The sequence below is a fragment of the Myripristis murdjan genome, chromosome 13, assembly GCF_902150065.1.
Source record: "Myripristis murdjan chromosome 13, fMyrMur1.1, whole genome shotgun sequence".
NCBI classification, from domain to species: domain Eukaryota; kingdom Metazoa; phylum Chordata; class Actinopteri; order Holocentriformes; family Holocentridae; genus Myripristis; species Myripristis murdjan.
In genome coordinates, this window is record NC_043992.1 from 22330973 (window position 1) to 22353605 (window position 22633).

General features: G+C 41.0%; 2 protein-coding genes across 4 annotated transcripts in view; one reads left to right on the top strand and one right to left on the bottom strand.

Annotated features, from left to right (window-relative positions):
• The first annotated feature begins 154 nt into the window (after positions 1–154).
• daw1 (dynein assembly factor with WDR repeat domains 1) lies at positions 155–13941 on the top strand. The gene is made up of 13 exons (XM_030067607.1): positions 155–222; positions 478–550; positions 986–1130; positions 1866–1924; positions 2064–2186; positions 2316–2415; positions 3057–3164; positions 3866–3972; positions 4178–4280; positions 4846–4960; positions 6280–6356; positions 13121–13283; positions 13502–13941. The coding sequence occupies exons 1-13, from the start codon at positions 183–185 to the stop codon at positions 13546–13548; spliced, it is 1260 nt and encodes a 419-aa protein (XP_029923467.1). The 5' UTR covers positions 155–182; the 3' UTR covers positions 13549–13941.
• A 1576-nt stretch (positions 13942–15517) lies between these two features.
• The window catches only part of sphkap (SPHK1 interactor, AKAP domain containing), a 136349-nt gene continuing 129233 nt past the window's right edge, over positions 15518–22633 (bottom strand). For 2 of the 3 annotated variants that reach the window (XM_030067604.1, XM_030067605.1), the window contains 5 exons: positions 20648–20809; positions 19538–19621; positions 18285–18334; positions 17111–17295; positions 15518–16749 (listed from right to left, as the gene is read on the bottom strand). In XM_030067604.1, coding sequence (XP_029923464.1) covers positions 16597–16749; positions 17111–17295; positions 18285–18334; positions 19538–19621; positions 20648–20809 — 634 coding nt within the window. In that variant the 3' untranslated portion in view covers positions 15518–16596. The remainder of the gene's footprint in view (positions 16750–17110; positions 17296–18284; positions 18335–19537; positions 19622–20647; positions 20810–22633) is intronic. The other variant, XM_030067606.1, reaches the window with a different exon arrangement.

A 22633-nucleotide genomic window follows, 5' to 3' on the forward strand; every position in this document is an offset into this window, starting at 1 on the left:
TGTACGTAAATAAATAAATAAATATATATATATATATATATTTTTTTTTTTATAAGGGGCAGATGCAGTGTTTATGTCCATACTACGCATGCGTGCTGTACGCACGAGAAAGTGTGCCAGAAATCCGTCGCCGTAGCAACGGTTTGTTTGTTGGATGTAAAGTCACTTTCCTGCGGGGCAGAATGAAACTTAAACGTTTTCTCCTGAGATATTACCCACCAGGTAATGTCGATAGTTTTATTTGGCACCAGTGTAGCTCTTCATAAGGGATATGTGGCAGCGGTAATTATATGGTGGGCAGCGGAAATGTTTTATTGACAACTTTTGCCGCAAATGAACGTGACTCAACATTACCTCTATGTTTTGGCTAGCGGGGTTATTGCTGTTGCAAGTTAGCATCTAGTTAGATAATAACGTCTCTGTACTCGTTGACCTGTTTATTGCCAAATTTAACAGACTACCTTGTTCTGTCTCCAGGTATCATCCTAGAGTATGAGAGAGGAGGACATTTACGGACCAAATCAATCGACCTTTTGGATTTGTCTTCACAGTGCGTCACTTGTTCACTAACATCACGACACTGTGACTTCTGCCGCATTTGTAAACTGCATGCACTGATAATGAATAACTTAGTGGTAGCCTAATAGTTGTATTGTGTTTTTCCCTTTGTGTCAGTTCCTAGGCTGAAAAAATGTAACTTCCAGCTGTTGGGTGTATGTTTTCTGAAGTCAGTCTATAATCCTATGATTTTATATGTTTGAGCTAATAAATGTGCTTCAATCTAGTACAAAAAGTATGTATGGACTGAAGTGATTTCTGGTTATGAGGACAGCTTTAATCTCCACCAGTGCTTCTCACACATTAGTTGCACAAAGACATTTACATCTTTGATATAGGCACTGACATTGTTATTTTCTGGACTTGTGAAACTTATGTTTTTTGTTTCATATTTTTGCATGTCTAAATGTATTTTCTTACTGCCCAGAACAAACCCAGACCAGCTAGTGGCAGAGATCATGCAGGCAGAGCCTCTCATCACAGAGTCCCGGGCTGACCAGGTGAAACATCTGATCCTCCGGCTGCAGCAGAAACAGCGCCAGCAGGACAACCGCATTTTCCACCTGTCCATGGTCAGTAGCAGCTTCCATATTAATAACACTGGCCAATAGAAAACATCAAAATAGCATGCAACAGTGTGATTCAGTGAACAAACTTCCACTTCATCAAGATTGTGTTTAAAGGGGACTGTGCTTTCTTTGCTATTATAAATAAGGTGTGGTTTCCTATAGTACAGTCGTGTACCTTGCAAAGACTGGTGACATCCCTCGTATTTCATACAATGCCTCTAATAATCCTCTGCTACAATATTATGCCAGTATGCACTAATTTCTTTTTTTTTTTCTTTTTTTTATCAAGATGACCTCGGACACAGACATTTTGTGGCAGACTGAATGAATTAAACAAATGCTTGTGGATTGTTAAGCTCAGTGAAGTTTATTACTTTTAACAGGTTAATAAACAAGGTTTGAGGAAGAGATTTTTGCTCCCTCGTTGCAGCATTTTATTGTTTGCTGAAAGACTGTAATTTAATTTTCTTGCCGATGCATTCTGATTTGTGCTCTTTGTGATTATTAGTTCAGAAGATGCCAATCAGAGCAAGTTTGACTAGTACAATGTTAGCGCTCTAGTTCTTTAAAGTGACACTAGAGAGCAGCAGTGGGTAGGGGACCGAGTCTTCCCAGCACATCAAAGTTAGATAAATTATGTATGAATATTACATGGGTAACCTTATAGATTTGAATTAAGTAAATACATCACCTCAGAGCTGATATTTTCTAATCCTCTTTCTCTGGTCTCTTTTGCAGACGCTGCAAGCGCATTTACTGCCACTGACAAATGTTGCCTTCAACAAATCAGGGTCAAAGTAGGTTTATCTGAACACACAAAATTCTTGCACTCTATATTTCTGAAAACCGCTATGCATTTTTGTTTCAATGGTGAAGAGAAGGTAAATAGTATCACCCTCACCACCTCTCTCTCTCTCTCTCTCTCCAACTCTGAAGGTTTATAACTGGGAGCTATGAGAGGACATGCAAAATATGGGACACGGCTACAGGGGAAGTGCTGCACAAGCTGGAGGGTCATAACAATGTGGTTTATGCCATTGCATTCAACAACCCCTATGGGTAACACATTGTTTTTAGTAAAACTTGATCTTTTTCGCACTTAATGTTGTTAAAATCCAAACTGTTCAAAAGAGCCTGCTTACTGTTTTAACTCCGGTCTTTCCTATATTTCTTCTTCCTGAAACTCAGAGACAAGATTGCCACTGGGTCTTTTGATAAGACCTGCAAACTGTGGAGTGCAGAGACTGGCAAATGTTTTCACACCTTTCGGGGACACAGGGCAGAAATAGTATGTATGATATTCTGTTAGAACTGAAAACAGTTTGATCTTGGTTTGTTTTCAGTGTAATGGTTGTTCTGTATGCTTACGGCTAGATGTCAGTATCAGTACATACTGTTCCACACAACGAACAAGTGGGTTTTTTAGGGAGGCAAATCCAACTCAGTATGTAAATAATGTGATATCAAAGTGCCCATTTTTTCATATACTCCATCTCATAAATGATCTCTGTTGCTAACAAAATACAAAGCAAAAGAACTACTTTTAAGGCAGAAATTATTCAAAGATGTTTATTCAAGCTGAAAATCACAATAAACTTGAACCAGTGATAAGTGATCTACAGCTTCAAAAAGGCAAACAATTTTTTGTTTTGTTACGCCTAAATAAATGGTCTCCCTTTCTGCATGAGAAATTTTCCTCCTCCCATTACTTATTATATGATCTGATTCAGCCCATTGTTGTTTTACACTCTCTTATTTTCTCCCCTACTGTAGTTTCAGGATAATGAAATCCAAAAAGAGACCGATATAATGGTGCTTTGGAATTGCGTTTGACATGCAGATAATAAATAAGCCCCTGGCAAATCCTGTTTGCTTCTGAAGTTGAGCTGAGGGTTAGAAACTGTTAAAAGAGAGCTGTGTGTGCTGCAGGTTTGCCTGGCATTCAACCCCCAGAGTACGCTGGTGGCCACTGGCAGCATGGACACCACTGCCAAGCTGTGGGATGTGGAGACTGGGGAGGAGGTGGCCACTCTGGCTGTGAGTGAGGTTTTCTTTCCTCAATTCCTGCCATTGCTGCTGTACGTCCCTCTCTTTTGAGTTTCTCTCTCTCTTGCTCCTTTGCTTTTTCATTTCAGCCTCCAGGGTTTACACATCTGTCTCTTAATAACTTATTGAGTCATTTATTCATTCACTTCTGTCCGTAATTATTCATTCATGGGGAGCTGTTATCCTTTGCGGATGCCTGGCTCCCTCTCCAGCTCACTTATCCCCCCATGATCTGATGGGGAATGTAGCTGTAATACTTTAATAAGGTAAGCTTAACCCACACTCTGAGGGGAGCGGAGAGCCCTCTTTGATGTGGGGGCTGCACGTGGGTACATGGTGTGACTAGTTGGCTCGCTATGTGTTCCAGAGGGGCAAACTCTCTGAAAACTGCAGCTCTCTCTGTTCTTTTATTACTTCAACCATGAAAAATGAGTCATGCTGACAACTGTCAATTGAGCACAAAATTCAAAGCGTATGCTCTTTTTTATTTATTTATTTTCTCAAGTAGAATCTACTTTTGAGACCGTAGGCTCCATATTTTTAAGAATAGCCTCCGTTTTAGGCTACACTGGTTTGACCTTTGCAAACTATTAAAAAAAAAATTCCCCTGTTACCCCTCATTCTTTCTTTTGCTTTTTCCCTCTCTCCTTATCTGTCTAATGTTTGCTCTCTATCTCTTTGATTCTGCCCAGGGTCACACTGCTGAGGTCATCTCTCTGTCCTTTAACACAGCGGGCAGTCAGCTGGTCACTGGCTCGTTTGATCACACCATTTCCATATGGGATGTCGCTTCAGGGAGGTCAGACATCATCGACATCACTACACTGTGTCTGTGCATAGATGCATCTGTGTGTGTGCGTGCGTGCGCCTGTGTGTATCTGTCAAAAGAGAGAACATGTGAGGGCTCATGCAAGTGCATGTGTAAAACACTTATTGATGCCCCTATATATGCACACAAGCGTGCACAAGTGTAAATGCATCTGAGTCTCTCTGTTCTTCCTCAGATACATCCATATTCTGATGGGACACCAAGGGGAAATCACCAGCGTGCAGTTTAACTGGAACTGCTCTCTCATAGTCACAGGCTCCATGGACAAAACCTGCAAGGTGAACTCTCATCTGCCCTTATATCTAAGGAGTTGGAACAATGTGCAGTTGTGTGCTTGGGAGTTTTTTATTTGACTCCCTGCAATATAATGTTTTGCCCAGTAATATTACCCGTAAAGCCCTGTTTACAGGCTGAAATTGTATTTGTTGCCAGGCCGCAGCAGTTTGAACATTGTCTTTCAGTTAGCATTAAGAACTACCATTGCTTCAGAGACACAACTGTATAAGATAGATGGCTCTTCGTTTCCCCATCCACTCTCTCCCATCTTCCACACTCCATCTCCCCTCTCCCCCTGCCTCTAAGGTCTACATCATTTAAAAGAGGAAAATTAAATCCTCAAATCCTAATTCCTTAATTATGCCAAGATGAGTCATGCTTACAAGTCAGAATTATTCACATCATTGCGTTCCTTCTGGGAGACAAGTAAAAGAAAGCCACTTTAAAACAGCTATCAGGTGCATGCAAGTAAGTTTGGGGAGGCTGTGTGTCTGTGTTCACAGGTTCATGTGTGGGTGGACCTTTGTCTGCCAGATATTTGATTGTGTGTTTTTGGTGTGTTTGCAGCTCTGGGACACAGTGAGTGGGAAGTGTGTCACCACGCTAGTTGGACACAAAGAGGAGGTGCTGGATGTGTGTTTTGATTTAACCGGTCAGCTCATTGCTACTGCCTCTGCTGATGGTGAGAGTAGTTGCAGAAATCATGACTACAGTCAAAATGTCATTGTTTTCTTTCTTTTCCCCTCTTTGTAAAGATTTCATGGTTTTTGAATACAGCTTGTCATTCAATTGCAGTGCCTCTCCACTTGTTCCTCATTGTTTCCTGATTTTATTGTGTTCTCTTGTGCTGTGTTAATTTCAACTCTAAACAAAGGAGAAGAAGCAAATTGACCAGTCATCCAACTCGGAAATTACAAGTTGGAAATTTAGGTGTTATTTCAGCTCAAATGTAAATTGGCAGAAAAACAAATCTTCTTTTGTTGTTTACAGTAAGAATTGCATCAGTGTCAGTATCACTGCCTTGGAATATGCAGTTTCTTCTGCATGTCCTCTGCAGTGTATTTCCTGAATTGACACTGTGAATGTAATGTTGTCTCAGAAGAGAAACTCCAAAGTCTGAGTTAAACTGAACGCAGTGCTGATGCATGTGCAAGAAATGTTTTTGTTTAAAATTAAGATCATTCAATCACATTTTTTCTCAAGTGGAACGGTAGCCAAATAAGGACACTGCATCCAATTCTAGCCATACAGTTGCTCACCAGCCTCCAGCCGTTTTTGTAATTAATTTTTCAGTGATTGCGGTTAGAAGTTTAGTAATGTTCAATTACACCTGTTTGAGAAGGTAAATACAAAGCTTTATTGAGATATACTGATATTTGGCCATATAAATTGCTAACTTATAACCTCAAGTAGGAAAAAGCTGCCAGACTCCAAAGATTTCACTTTGGACAACAACTGTTTTATGCTGAATTTCAATATTTGTTTGTTGTTTCATCTCCAGACAGACTATAACACTGCTAGTTTAACTGCCCAGTGAAAAGCTAAAGCTCTGCAATTCCTTAAACTGACATTGTGAAGTTACAGAAAGGGTTAATCTCAGCGCCGACATGACACAAATTCAAACCCAAACAAAACATTCAGTATTGGATACTGGATGTTTGGAGGTCAAAATTACGTGCAGAGTTTGGGAGGAAAAACAGTGGCAAGTTGAGGTAAAAGATGGGTTGCATTTAAAAACACACAGATATAGTTTGCCAAAACTATAGCAACATAAAAGCAGCAACAGATCAAATGAAAAAGACCAAATGTCACAGAAGTGTGTGTTATTTTGTGCTTCCCTGTCCAGTATAGAACACTGATAATGCTGAGTCTGGGACTGCAGCAAAAATGATCTGGTTTTCTCATATTACAGATCAACAAAATCAGACTTCTTGCCAATAAAAAAACGGCACAGTGCATGGATATGCATCCTAAAGCCCTGTCTGTTCCTGTCTCGCCCAGGCACAGCCCGAGTGCACAGTGCAGCCACACACCAGTGTCTTGTGGAGCTGGAGGGCCACAAGGGAGAGATCTCCAAGGTGAGTCACCATGCTCAAAATGGCTTTTCTTTTTTAAAGTATTTTTTGGCATTTATGCTTTATTTGATAGTGATAGTAGAGATAGACAGGAAAGGCAGGGGAGAGAGAGGGGATGACATGAAGCAAATGGCCTGAGGTTGAATGCAAACCTAAAGCCTTCACAAGTGGTACGCACACCACCAGGTGAGCTACTGGGGTGCTCTAAATGGAGTGTCTGTCATGCCCAGCACACAGTTCTTTTATGTCACCATGGCCCTGTGTACTTGTGAATAAGTATAGCAGTAATTCACAGCCTAGAGAGTCAAGATTGCGAATAGAAGGTTGCCAGTTTTAAACCCTGTACCAGCTCGAGAAATTTGGGCAAGGGATGTGAACTAGCGCCATGTACCCATGATTGATGCACTGGGCAGCTACCAGGTGTGAATTTGCATGCGTGCCTTTTTGTAACCCTCAGTCCTCAGCTACTATTCTCTTGGCCATTTCTGTAAATAGGACGTGTCTCAACTTGCCTAGTTAATGTGGGGTAATGAAGTGTGATGATGAAGAGGAGGGACAGAAGTCCTGGCCTCGGGCTGCCTTCTGCCTCCTGTGTCAGTGTGGTAGTTCAGAAAGTTTTACTTCCAGCACTGTAGTGATTCTTTCTTAGACCCGGATGTTTATCTGACTGAATGTACTTCTAGGTTCCACGAGTCTGGATTTAAATCACTGGTAGGCAAAATGACTCATGGCAAGTAGAAGTCGGCATTAGTTAGGTGTTTAAAATAGTGAAACAGAGTCAAGAGCCTTCAGGAAGTATTTAGAAAAAAGTGTTCTTGAAACATTCATGGTTACATGGGACATGTCATAAATAGTGTCACAGTGACTGTGTGTCTCATTCACTAGCTCACTTTTCATTCACTGTTTTGTGCTTTGTGCCATAGTCCACTCACAAACACAGCTTTCAGGAAACATGATGACCTGGGGCCCCCTGGTGGCTCACGTGGTAGAGGGCATACCACATATCAAGGCTCACTGCCTTTCCTGTCTAGCTCTACTATCGCTATCAAATAAAGCAGAAGAGCAAAAAACAAAACTTAAAAAAAGTAAACACTATGACCTTAAAGTGATCCAAATTTTAAAAACCACAACTACATTTCATTCCTAAACACAATTTTAAAAGAAGAAAGTCATTTAATCATCGCTGAAATATCACTTGGCAAAATTTTACCGTGATTCCATCCTCAATGGTGTAACCCTTTTGGAAACAGGGTGTTGGGGACACTGGCATGCAACAACTTGATACAGTTGGTTTCCTCGCCTTGGTCAGAAGACTAAAATTTTGCCAAGTACATATATATATATATCACTGATTCTTGGGAATTTGGATAAAACAGTTTTAATTTTGAAAAAAAAAGTGTGTTAAATTACAGAATCTGAAGGTATATCATTATAGGCCAAGGTCTTGGCTGTTCAGCAATGTACCGGTGCAACCTCCTCATTTTGCATTTTTTTCATAAAATAGGCTTTTCCAGTTATTAGGCTACTTTGTTTTTGTCAACACCGTCACCGTAATGTTTTTTTTTTTTTTTTATTTGAAAAACATATTTTTGTATTAAAGAGGCTATTACTTTAATAACTCAACAGCACCACAGAGACATATTGTAAACATATTAATTTAAAACCAATATAACTGCCTCTGACGGTGGTGACACTAATCTGACGGTGGTGACAGTGGCCTCATTAAAACATACACTATATTACCAAAAGTATTCACTCACCTGCCTTTACTCATACTATGAACTGAAGTGCCATCCCATTCCTAACCCATAGAGTTCAATATGATGTCGGTCCACCTTTTGCAGCTATTACAGCTTCAACTCTTCTGGGAAGACTGTCTACAAGGTTGAGGAGAGTGTTTATAGAAATTTTTGACCATTCTTCCAAAAGCGCATTGGTGAGGTCACACACTGATGTTGGTCGAGAAGGCCTGGCTCTCAGTCTCCGCTCTAATTCATCCCAAAGGTGTTCTATCGGGTTCAGGTCAGGACTCTGTGCAGGCCAGTCAAGTTCATCCACACCAGACTCTGTCATCCATGTCTTTATGGACCTTGCTTTGTGCACTGGTGCACAGTCATGTTGGAAGAGGAAGGGGCCCGCTCCAAACCGTTCCCACAAGGTTGGGAGCATGGAATTGTCCAAAATGTTTTGGTATCCTGAAGCATTCAAAGTTCCTTTCACTGGAACTAAGGGGCCAAGCCCAGCTCCTGAAAAACAACCCCACACCATAATTCCTCCTCCACCAAATTTCACAGTCAGCACAATGCAGTCTGAAATGTACCGTTCTCCTGGCAACCTCCAAACCCAGACTCGTCCATCAGATTGCCAGATGGAAAAGCGTGATTCATCACTCCAGAGAACGCGTCTCCACTGCTCTAGAGGCCAGTGGCGGCGTGCTTTACACCATTGCATCCGACGCTTTGCATTGCACTTGGTGATGTGTGGCTTGGCTGCAGCTGCTCGGCCATGGAAACCCATTCCATGAAGCTCTCTGCGTACTGTACTTGGGCTAATCTGAAGGAATATTTAGGAGCGAGGAAATTTCACGACTGGATTTGTTGCACAGGTGGCATCCTATGACAGTTCCACGCTGGAATTCACTGAGCTCCTGAGAGCGGCCCATTCTTTCACAAATGTCTTGTTTCACAGTCTGCATGCCTGAGTGCTTGATTTTATACACCTGTGGCCAGGCCAAGTGATTAGGACACCTGATTCTGATCATTTGAATGGGTGAGCGAATACTTTTGGTAATATAGTGTACATTTCCAAAATGTATACCACTCAAGTCAATGGCTTCTTGCTTAACAACTTTATTTAACTATTTGGTACAAAAAATAACAATCCTGAGCACTGTTATAAGGATTTTTCAGACTTCAGTCATCACCGTCAGACAGAAAACCTGACGGTGGTGACAAAAACCTGCTCTTTCACATGATAAGCATGAGTTGTTCACATTAGCCAGCTTGTTTTTGCCCTGTTGCTACTTGCATCAGACCTCTTTTTAAAAAGTATACATTTATTCCATAATCTAATTTAATATTTTTTATACAGAAGTGACGGTGTTGACAATTTATGGTTGTGACAGTAGCAGTGTCCAAAAATATGAAGAGATTTAAGAGAAAATAGCAAACTTGCAGGAGCCTGAGCGGTCTTGAAGCATGCAGAAGGTTTGAAAAGGGCTCCTCAGGAATGTAATTGACCTTGTAGTTTTTTTTATTATTATTTTTTAAATAAATATCTGACGGTGGTGACGAATATCTGGGACACATTTTGAGCAACCACAAAATAATAGTAAATATTGTTCAAAACCCATCGTTTGTAGTTTTTAATACATATTATGATGTACTGTTTCATGCGGTAAAGATATTATTCAATGAAATTATAACTTTTTGTTGTTTTAATCAAGTTGAAATGATTATCTCCTATCCGAGGACAACTGGTTTTGTAGGGCATGGGCCAACATATAATCATTAAATTAATACAAATTAAAAATAAACCTATAAAAGAACCTTACAAATGTGCAAAGGACCCCCTGATAATGCCCTTGATTCTTTTTATTCATTAAAATGTTGTAAATTTCCAGCAGAAATAGCATTTTTCTTAGTGCGACATGATTTATCCAAATTCTCAAGAATCAGTGATATGTGTATACACACACACACATATATATATATATATATATATACACACACACACACACACACACACATACATATATACACACACATATATACATTTATGTGTGTGTGTATATATATATATATATATATATAAAGATTAGCTTGGACATAATTCCAGTGCCAAATGATTGCAAATAGCAATGGACATAACTTAAATGCTCATAAATGTATTCACATGTCCATGTCCATGTCAACAATGATTGCAAATAGTAATTTGAATAGGAATAAACCTGGGGTCAGAATATACCAAATATTGTATGTGTTTAGCGATTGTCGCTATAGCTACAGTTCAGATGGCAGTGGTGCATTCAAGTGATGGCGCCAACAGATTTTTGTTTTATGGATAAATTCAAATTTTTATTCTTATCTCGTTTCCTTTTTTCACTGTGGTTTTCATTCCAGTGTTTTCCATCATTGTGACCAGTGACAAGTACCATCTATGTTACCTCTCACTGGGAGTGAGCATGGTTTGACCTTATCTTATTAGCCTTTGAACTCAGAGTGCCTCACATTGCCCAAGCCACCCAAGCTATCACATGTAATCATACTTTCCAAAAATGAGCCTTTAACCCCGTGTAACACTGCCTGCCATTAGCTGTCCAGCTCTATGAGACCTCGCTGGAGGTGTGTGTGCGTGTGTTTGACCTAGCTTTGACCTTGTACTTTAATAGGAGTGATTTTACCCATTTACCGTTTGCCAGCTATGTGTGTGTGTGCGCATCTGTTTCTGTGTGTGTGTGCGTGTGTGTGTGTCCTGCAGGCTCTGGGCTGGAGGGCTGCTGTGTATGAGGGGCTGAGAAGCTGCCTCTGTTTACTGAAACACATCATGCAGCCAGTAATAAATAGGCTGGATGGAGGATGATTCCAGAGGATTATGACACTAATCTCCCCCTAACAGGACACCTCTCCCCTTCCCCTCTGTGCTTCTTAACAACAACCGTCAATCTTTTCTTTCATTAGACTCTCCATATATTCCTGTTTCTGTCTCTCTCTATCTGCCCATGTTTTCACTTTCCCTAATTTCCCTTTTAGCTCTCAGTCCCTCCTCCCCTCCTCCGGTGACTGCCTTTTTTCATATATATATATTTTTGGGGACTGAGTGATGCACGTTCCTCAGCACTCATTGATTAGGAATAAAAATATCCGTCAGCTCACCACAGATACAGCTGATTCTGAAGATGACACTTGAATTTTTTTTTTTTTGTGGATTTCACATAGTCTTAATTTAGTGCTAAGCGATATATAGTCCTGATCAAAATTTTAAGACCACTTGAAAAATTGCAAGAATTTGCATTTTTGGACTTTTGGACTTTTTGGATTTTTGCACTGTTGGATCTTAAGAAGGTTCTACGTAGAGCTTCAAAATGCAAAAATAAGAAATGGGAGTGAGACAAAAAAAATTTTGAGTAAGCAATTTATTGCAAACAACCATTAAACTGAAATAGGCTGTTCATCAGCTGATCAAAAGTTTAAGACCACAGCCTTTAAAAGCCCAAATCTTCGCAAAAATGTGGATTCAGTGTCATTTTCTGTCAGGTATCCACACTGTCATGACCTCCTGATGGCAAAGGCAAAAAAGCTTTCTCTCCTTGAACGCGGTCAGATTGTTGAGCTGCATAAGCAAGGCCTCTCGCAGCGTGCCATTGCTGCTGAGGTTGGACGCAGTAAGACATTCATCATTCATTCATCCATCTTCTAAACTGCTTATCCTCACAAGGGTCGCGGGGGGTTGCTGGAGCCTATCTCAGCGCTCATTGGGCGGAAGTCAAGGAAACAAGAACGCTTTTTTGCCTTTGCCATCAGGAGGTCATGACAGTGTGGATACCTGACAGAAAATGACACTGAATCCACATATTTGTGAAGATTTGGGCTTTTAAAGGCTGTGGTCTTAAACTTTTGATCAGCTGATGAACAGCCTATTTCAGTTTAATGGTTGTTTGCAATAAATTGCTTACTCAATTTTTTTTTTTTCTCTCACTCCCATTTCTTATTTTTGCATCTTGAAGCTCTACTTAGAACCTTCTTAAGATCCAACAGTGCAAAATGTAAATTCTTGTATAAATATCGTCTATTAGATGTTCTAATATTGTGATATGGTGTAAGTATTGTCTTTTTCTGGTTTTAAAGGCTGCAGTACGGTAAATTTTCTGAAGCTTTAACTGTTATATTGTTGGCCTCTACCTGCTTGCTCATCATTTCCATATTACTAATTACAGGGGCAAATATCATATGAAAACAACCACAGTCACCATTCTGATATCATGGTATTCAGTCAAAGTTATTGTGATATTGGATTCCGTCATATCATGCAGCCCTACTTACACCAGGAATTCACTAACCATTCCTCACATATTTTTTTTTTTTTTATTTAGGCCTCTTTCCTTCGCTATTATTTTTCTGTCTTTTCTCTCCTTTTTAACCCCCCCCCAACACACACACACACACACACACACACACACACACACACACACACACACCTCCCCCCTCGTAATCCCCTTCTGTTTTCTCTCTATTTCTTTAACTGTCTGAGCTTCCTCTCTCATCTTCTCCCTCCGGTGCTCCGTCTTTGTCAACTTCTTCCACAGTCAGTTTCCATTTCCTGTCTGGTGCCGCTCCTTGCTGCTCGGTTTAGAGCTTTAATAAAAACACACTTTACTTTTATGGCCATCTAGAGCCAGTGTCATTTAATCATCGCTCCCTTTACCTCAGCGTGTGGATAAAAAGCCCTTTGGGGAAGGATGCAGCCAGGCTCAATCCCAATCAGCTTCAGCCATGTTTTTCATATTGCTCCACAGGGGAAAGAAAAGGACACTAAGTAATACTGCTGGTGCCCTTATCCTCCTGTGAAATATTTTAAGTTGGTTGACCACTGTGGAACCCTTAATGCTGCTGACATGGTGAAAATGTTTGTAACTCACTTTTTTCCACTCCCTTTCTATCACTTATCTCACTGTTGCTCTCACTATGCCTTATGTATCACCCCACTACATACACATACTTCTTCTCTGTGGAATCCCATAACCCTCCTGACTGTGTTTCTCCTGGTAGATCTGTTTCAGCCCCCAGGGCAGCAGGATTCTGACCGCCAGCTCAGACAAGACAGCTCGTCTGTGGGACGCTCAGTCTGGTGTCTGCCTACAAGTCTTAGAGGGGCACAACGACGAGATCTTCTCCTGTGCCTTCAACTACGAGGGTGACACTATCATTACAGGTACACACCGTCCATGCACACACACACACACACATATGCACACACACCATATCTAGCAACCATGCATTGTTAAAATGTAGCCTTGAGCAGTGAATAAAGTGCTCCTCTCAAGCCGTCACAAATGCTTAATTGCACATTTTAGATGAAGAGCATGCAGCTGCGGTACTGAAGTGCAACCTTCTGTGCAACCACCTGTTCTTGTGTGTGCTCCTCTGCAGGCAGTAAGGATAACACATGTCGGGTTTGGTGCCGGCCTGACCCTTGACCTGCTGGTGTGTAAAGAGGCTCAAGTGATCTGTGCGGCCACATGCAGGAACAGGACAATCGGATCGGGATGACCATGTATGATGCACAGCCTGTCTTTCTAACTGCAGGTTAAAGGCTGAAACGTCTGCAAAAATCTGAGTTTTGATCTGTGGTTTCTGTTTAAGATAAACACATTGGTGCAAGACTCACATCAGTAGTTCCTCTTCTCTCCTCCTGTGTCCGAACCTGTTTTCAGCTTCATTTCTGTCCTCACTGCACTACTTAACTTTTAGTTAAAACGTCATCACAAGTAGTTTGATTTGTTCAAAGTAGTCTACTCCCAATTTATGAAGTTGAGTGGATCTGAATAAAGCTGTGAAAGGACTTTCCATCTGTGGATTCTAAGTGTAAGAAATTTTAGTACATGTAAACTAGACTCAGCTCTCTGCAGGTGTAAACAAACCAAACTGTCATTTTTTTCCGACTTTGCAATCTAGAAAGCAACAGTGCAACAGAAAGCAACAGTTTTATCTTAAAGGAACACTCAACACACAACATTTTGGGAAATACACTCTCTCCTGACTTACCCAGACTGGTGAGTCCAGTGGTTCAGGGCCTGTGGGTAGCATTTCACATTACTTCAGCATAAAGACTTGAAGTTTATGGTAATCATTAGCTTGGCTCTGCCAAGGTGAAAAAAAAACCTTATAGCAACTCCAAAGCTGTCTTATTTACACAGTGTATCATGTGTATTTCAAATACATAGCTTGGGCTTTTTATTATTAGTATTATTTTTATTAGTTGTAGTATTATCATTTTTTTTTTTTAAGTCTTTAAGTCTCTATGCTAAGCTAACACAAAATGCTATCCTTAGGAACAGAACCACTGGACGTACTGAGGAGAAAATGGCGTTGAACATATTGGGTCCTATCTTGAGTCCCTAAACCCGTTATTTAGGGATTTAGCATTGCGTAAGAGGTATTCCCCTGCAAAAGTTGCTATCTTGCACACCTGCCGTTAGCCCTAAAACACTTGCACTACCAGTTACATTATGCATAGGCGTGGTTTGGGCATTACGCCAGTTAAACCAATCAGTGTGCCAGGTGCCATTGTCTTTAAGAGCAGGCTGCGCTATCCCAAATCTGCCAAACCGAAACCCGTGATGGAGAGAGGAAGGTCGCGATTTAGTACCATCGCTGCCATTTTCTCAGGGGTTCAACTGAGGCTAAAGCAAGGTGGCTTTTTTAATTGGGGAGGTGGAGCCACATGTGCACATCCACATGTGTCCAAGTGGACGCGCATTGAAGCCGCCTGGGCGCGCCCTTGTAAAAGCCCAAATGGGATAGCGGGTGGTTTTGAGGACCCGCTATCCGCTTTCCCTAATGTGTGTGATCAAGATAGCAAATTGTAGGGAATGCGCATAAACACGCCCATGGGCACACCTCCAGGTGCAAATAATGGAGTCGGCATAATGTATAGCAGGTAGTGTGGCAGCAAGATACCGTTTAGGGATAGTGGAAGCTGCTAAATGCATAATTCACGGGTAGCGGTTAGTGGCAACGGGTAGCGCAATGTGAAAGATAGATCCCATTGTGTCAGTTGGGATAAATCAGAAAAGGGGAATATTTCCCAAAATGTTGGATTATTCCTTTAATACATTTGTACTTCAGCATTTGACTCTTAAACTTAGGAGTGGCTATAAAGCTCGTAGCTTTTATGACTTCAAGTTCAGATGTTATAAGTAACAATACTGACCTGGAATTCTATGTCCATTCAACATAAAATTTAATTACAAGACCCTGTATGTATGAATGGTGTGACGGTTGGATTTCATTCTAATCTTTTGTTACATTTACATACACTGCCCTGTATGTCTACTGTTTTGAGCATGGAGCTGTATTTTCTAAAAGCACAATATAATGATGAGTGTCCATTCTAGTTAGTAGTCAGTGTAGGTGTTGAAAGGTTATGACGAAGACTAGACCATATGTATTTCACATCACAGAAATTTATTGATGTCCAAAGTTAAATACATTCAGTTCTACAGTGACAGAGTTGACAGCTGAACTGTGTGCTTTTTTTTCCCCATTCCGATAAAACACTAGAGTACCACTATGTAGAGAAAGATACAGACCAGGTTCACATACAAATTCAACATTACAAACCTTTGCTCTACCTCTGTCTTCCTGACATTGTAAAAACTAATGAGAGCAGTCCACTACTCCAAGGTGCAGCAGTTCAGAATCTACAGTATGTACAGCTATCCAAAATTAACAGTTCTCAAGTAACATGAACGACAAAGATAACGTACTTACTCAGAACTGAAAGTCAAGGTCACAACAGAAGTGTTTGTGTTGGCCAACAAAAAACAACAACAGTTTGGACATCTTGCTTACTTAAAGCATATGTGCGCCTGCAAGTGGCTGCCAGGAGGAAGTGGAAGGATGGCTTTTACTGGGCTTACATTTCAACAGCCTGTTTTACATTGGAGTCTCTATACAAAAGTTTAGGCTATTCGTCATTTTGTATTGTGGGGAAAACTGAACCTGATTTTCCTCTCTTCTATTGGTACCTTGTGTCTTGTGTGTTCATTTGGAACAAATAAATAAATTAATTACTTAATAACATAATTTGGTTGTGAGAATCAATATATATTATATTACATCTGAAGCAGATAAAACCTGCTGACTAGAGTTTCTTAAAGGCTGATTCATTCCTATTAAGAATGTCAAACCTGAATACCTACACTTTACTGTGTGTGTGTCTCACAAGACCTGACCATTTGAAAACAAAACGTGCTTATATTAAAGGGAGACTAGTCCAATCATGATTGTAGACACACACACACACAAAATAACACATCCTCCATGGATAATGTCAAGGGCAGAGGGCAGTGAGGCGGATGAACTTCTCAGGTGTGCTGAGGAGGGATCAAGTTGTGCTTTCAGACAGCATTAGGAGACACTAGTGTGATGGTTTGGCATGTTGAGAAAGGATGGGGCACAGAGGAGCGTGGTGAGCAGGTGGGCATGTGTGTTTGTTTGCGGACTGACGGGTCTGGCCCACGCTAAAAGGTCTCCAGCAGCCAATCAAACAGGCTGGACAAAGATCTGCCCTCCTCTTCCTCTTTCTCGTGGAGCTTACAGAACTGAAGCAGTGCGCTGAACAGGTCAGCAATGCGCCATGCCTTCTGGGACACCAGTTGGACCACCCTTTGGAACTGAGGAAACAAAAACACACATAAAACCTGACTTTTTTTTTTTCACCAATATTGAAACTAATAAAGATTTTGGCTGGGAGAATCTGAATCCCAAATTTAGGTTTGACTGTCATTAAGAAAAGAATATCTGTACTGTGGCAGAGCAATTGGCAACGTTTCAAATAGCAACATGTCAGGAAACATTTCACTTGCAGTTGCAGCTTTCAGCAAAATGCTTAATCTTTGAGATCTTTGGAACTCTTCCATAACAACGAATCAAGCTTGTATTCTCACTGTCAAATCATTTGCCCCATATGCTTGCATCCTGCTAATTAGATGCTTGCAGCTTGGTTTTATTATTTTATTTTGCAGTGTTGCCTACCTTTGAGACCCTAATTTCTTTGGACTTTGTCAAATACAGAGCAGAGAGGCCCAGCTCGGAGGCGGCGATCCACTGCAAAGCCACCCTCAGCTCTGAGTCCACACACTCTGGTTCCAGGTCACAGTTCACCACCAACAGCTCCCTGAGGTTGCTACTGCCCCCTGCTGTCCTCACTGAACTGCTCTCTGCAAGATCAAAGATAACAGCACATATTATGGGACAGACTCATTCAGGACACTCACATTCACTAAGCTGCAACAGACACTGGACTCTGCAAGTCACACCTATTGTTTATTTAGCAGTAGTCCATGTCATTAATGAAAGAAATTAATTCGCAGTGACTATGAGCTCCCTCACCTCTCTAAACACACACACAAAAAAAAACCCTGCACAAAATCATGTGCTTACTTAGTATCCTCTTCTAGCACCCAATTTGTACAGTATTTACCCAGATGTCTATGATTATGTAGTGGTATACATTAAAAAACTCTAAACCAATATGTCCCACATTGCAGCTGAGTTGTGTTCATGAATTTATTTTCCAGGGTTCCCACACTCACTTGGGCATCAAATGCGAAAGATCAGATTCAGACAACGTCATTGTCCCTTAGTGCATGAGAGAAATTTGTCTTTGACATGGCTCACATAAAAAAAAAAAAAAAAACAGGTAACAGACTGACAGAATAAACAAGGACTAAATGATAGAAATAGACAAAAACCAAATATGTAAAAATGCATCAGTGCAAATACGACAGAATGCAGATGTGTTCAGTGTGTCGTGCGGTGTTGGGTGCAGCTGTCTTTTCAATGTCCATTTATGATTTTCAGTTTGTGTGAAGGGGGTTTTGGCTGTGGAGTGCACACAAACACATGTAATGTCAGATCAGCTTACCCTGGGCTCAGTTTTTCTCTTAGACAATCTTTGTTCCAGTATAATCATCAAACACAGACCATCTTTGTGTTGAGACACTTTGAGAACGATGTTCCCTTTTCAATTATTGATGAACATCCTTAATTGAAAACAGAGTCTCCTTTTGAGGGATTAATAACACAGATATGACACATAGGTTGATGCACTCAGGAACTCTTGGTGTGCAAGACAGAGAGAGATGGTAAAGTTGAACAAGAAGGTGAACAAGGAGTTGGGGACATGAGAATCCATCACTACACCTACCAAAGACATTCTCCTTGGTCCCTGGCAGGTGGCCTTTCGTTGTCTCCTCACTGTGAGAAAAAAATAGCATTTGAAGGGTGTATTTACATATCTCTGAACTAAATATTCCACAACTGGTGCTGCAAAGAAAATAGCAACATGGACAAAGGCAAAATTGCACGTAGTATAATGCTTGTAATGTGTTGTATTCATTTAAAGCACTCGCCTACATTTTTGATGAGTGAAAGCATTTCAGTCATGAATCTGAACATGTACACAAATTTACAAACTTCTGTACAATCACAAAAACCATTAATGGATTGATCTCCTGCTAATTTATTCCTCAGTGGTGCACAGTGAGCTCATGTCGCCCTGTTCCATCCATAAACAAATGTGATATTTCTGATCACAGATCACAGAGAGTTGAGCCCCAAAATGACCAAAAAAAAAAAAAAAAAACAGCATCATAACATCCCTACTGGACAGTCATTATGTCTAACCAGTTGGCTCACCCTTAGTGTTTACAAGCCTGTCACGTCTGTCTCCATGGTTACAAACATCACTTCCTCATTGCGAGCAGCTTTGGTGTGTCAGAAGTCGACACAACAAAGCAACAGGTCAGAATCACAATATGCTAAAACCGAAATACTGGACGTGTGCAAGGTATCTTGGGACTTGGGAACAATCGTTTCCTAATTTAAGATAAAAATGCTGGAGTTCCTTGCCTCTCCGTAAATATTTCTGCAATGTTTGATTCTATTCTGATCTGATCTGAATAGCACAAATGATTTGCATATGTGACACACAGACAGACGGGTGAACACATAACCCCGTCTGTGCTTTGCATAGGGCATGTGCAATAAAACAGGCAGAAACAGAATGTATTATTTATGTATGTATGTGTGTATCTATCTATATCTCTGTCTTTTCTGTTTATCTATCCAGATAGATATAGATAGATACATAAATCTTTTTTCCAGCTTGGAAATGCAGTGCACTCTGAAGACGCTATTTATGTCTATTAAAGAGAGCATGATTATTATCAAAATGACAGCATAATAATAAATGAGCTACAATCTCTCATGTCATGTCATGTGTTAGCACTGTGATCTGTCAGCCACTAGTCACCTAATTGCTTCACTCTGGGTGAGCACATCGGAAAAAGCAACATACTGTGTGCAGGAATTTTATCTTTGAAAAAATGTAATTATTGGCTTTGCAGTGACAGCATGATGAGAAATATGTCAGCACCCTGTCCTGTCAGTGACAGTTACCTGACTACTGTGCTCTGGGTGGGCACATCAGTAAAGGCATCCAGGTCTGCCAGGCCCAGGCTGGATGCGCTGCTGGTCCCATTTCTGTGAACCAATGAAAAAAAACAACAGAGAGCATCATTCACATCTTGTCTTAAGAAATGCGACACGATCACTGGCTTGTGAAGAGAGCAATAACGAGGCGCAGTGATGCAGGCCATGTTGTTCATTAGCTAGTGATTAACATATAAATAGCAGCTGCAGCTGAATCGGACGCTCATAGTGGGAGGCTGGTGGTTTGTGGCTGGCAGCAAGCCTGTCCGGAGATGAGGATGAGGAGAATTTGGTGGGAGTTATACGGGTAGGGTGGATAGGCAGGTTTAGTGGCCATGCCCTTGTGTCACAGCATGAAGGTAATTAGGGGATGGGGTGGAGTTAAAGTAACAGGTGGATGGACAGGTTACAGGGAACAGCGGGAGTTATGGTGGCGCAGACAGCTATCTTTGCAGTTTATTAAGCAACAAGCAGGTATTGTGTATCACTGCCAAGCTGAAAATGTAGAGCCCTCCTGCTGCCCCCCTCTCCCTGTAATCAACAGTCTACAAACCATTCTGCATAGGGACCAACACTTACTTTGGTAAGACTTAATACTCCTAACATGTATCTTGTTTTTAGAGCACCATGAAAGCAAGGCCTATGTGAACAGCAGCTTATTTCAACTAGCTGGGACAGAGCAGTGATAGAGAGTGACTCCAAGCTCTTGGCTAAACAGGCTGAAGATGTTGGTGTTAGGGGCTAAAAGAAATGGGAATTCAGTGAAGCGGAGAATGGTGAAGCAAATGTTCTGAAACCGGAGGCTTTTGATGAGAGAGGTCATAACTCTGACCACTGCAGCCAGGTCTGTGCATGTGCGCTCCAACCTTCTATGCAAGCTATGGAGAGGGCAGTGTGGAGTGGGCTCTCTGCCATACATTGCCTCAGCAGGCTTTGATATTGCAGCAGCAGGGGTAAAACTGGCACTGGCACAGGACAGCACAAGTGTGAGTAGCGATGGGCCAATGAGAGTGGGGTGAGGGTGGGAGTAGCAGCAGTTAGAGCGGTATGATTGCACAAGGAGCAGCGGTTACTGACCCCTCGCTCAGCTGGATAAAACTACTGGTCTCCTCGTGGGGGTCATCTTCAGGGGTTATATGGGACCAGCTCCCCATGCTCTCCTCACTGCTAGCACTCATAGAACGCTTGTCCCTCTTGACTACTGCAGCCACCACCGCAGCTGGCCTGTCCCTCTCACTGCTGGGGAGAGCAAACCGCAAGATGGTGGGAGTGACCAATCGACTCGATGGTTTGGCAAGTGTTGTGCATACATGATGTCCGTGTGGTTGCACTGTGTGGTTACTATGGCTATTCATCCTTTTTTTGTCTCTCTGTGAGTATCCTTTTGAATTTTGTTAAAAGTATACCAGAGGCAAGAAGACAAGATTTCTCCTTATCCACTATTTATCCCAGTAGAACAAATTTAGTTGAAAATGAAATACAATTTAAATACATAGTAAAAGCCACTGTCAGGGGAGTTTCTTTCCTCCACTTGTATGCATCACATAAAAGTAAATTTATTTTGAGAACTTTTGAGAATGCATCTGCAAAGCCATGTTTTTCACAGGCACCACTGCACTGTCATGGCTTTTTAGGAAACTGATTAAGTTAAGACATAATCAGATGATTGAGGGCTGCCATCTTCAAGAATTCCACAGGGAAATCAGGTTTTATTGACTAGGCAAGCAATGAGTTCCACTCTTACACAAGGGACAGACAGATGCACTCCACTTGTTCCCTGATTAAATTTATTGTCGAGTGAAAATATAGCATGCCCTGTGATTCTCCTGAGGCACTGATGCCTTCCAGCTTTTTTTTGTTTTGTTTTGTTTTGTTTGTTTCTAGGGTTTTTGTTTTCCTATTCACTTCTGAATGTCTTCTCTTCAGGATCAGAGTGTTATGAGTGATTTAAAGCATTTAACCCTCCTGTTATGTTCAAATTTACCAACATCTTTTATGTTTGGGGTCAGTTTGACCCCAGCAGTTTAAACCTCCACAAAATTGTTATAACTAGAATTGTTACCAAAGCATAACACTCCCCCACCCCCATTTATACATCCAGTATTCCTATTACGCGACTATGGAAAAATATGCAAATCACTATAAAATCTCACTGACTGATCTAAAATTGGAAAGAAATATTAATTTTTGGTGTTTCAATGGCTTTATATTATTTCTAAGTACAGATTTATGATATTTATAACCGATGCGTACAAAGTGTGTACAGGAGATTGAAAACAGATCATCATGTGAATTTCATGTTTACCCAGTAGTGCCCATTACATTAGGAAAAGTCATTAAATATGAAGCAAAAAAAAAAATGATGTCAATCATTTATTTAGAGACATTAAACATTGGCTGGGGTCAAATTGACCTCAAACATAATAGGGGGCTTAAAACATTCACTGCAAATAAGTAATCATAAACAGCTGACAGACGATTATATACATCACATCATCTTTTTCTTTTGGCTCCAAGCTTTATTACTCCCAGAGTGTCCACCTAAAAGGTCTCCTGGGATTTACTTGAATGCCTCCATTGAAAGGCCACTCACGCTGTTGTAGTGTCCAGGTGAAACTTGTCACCTTGCTAAGTCCCCTCTTATTAAATTGTCAGCCTGGTACCCCTCTATAGGCTTGTTCCAAAGTGACTATGTCTAGTAATCTGTCAACCAAAAAGAATGAAAGCGCTTTTATTTCAACTGAACTGACTTACAAACACCTCATTCTATCTAGAGCCACCTAGCACTGCTGCAGTTCAATTGGGATTTTCTGAAGTATTCAAGCGCCCTTAATCCACTGCAACAGCCTGATTCCTTGTCATTCACATTGAGTAGATAATACAGTCTCAGTGCGCATACAAATGTATGATGTGTGTGTGTGTGTGTGTGTGTGTGTGTGTGTGTGATGTGATTTCAGTGTAAGTGTGATGTGGGAGCACAGCCTTTACTGATCAAGGTGAGTTCAACCACCACAGAGTGGATAAAAGATGAAGCTACTAAAAGCTTTCTGCACACAGTACATC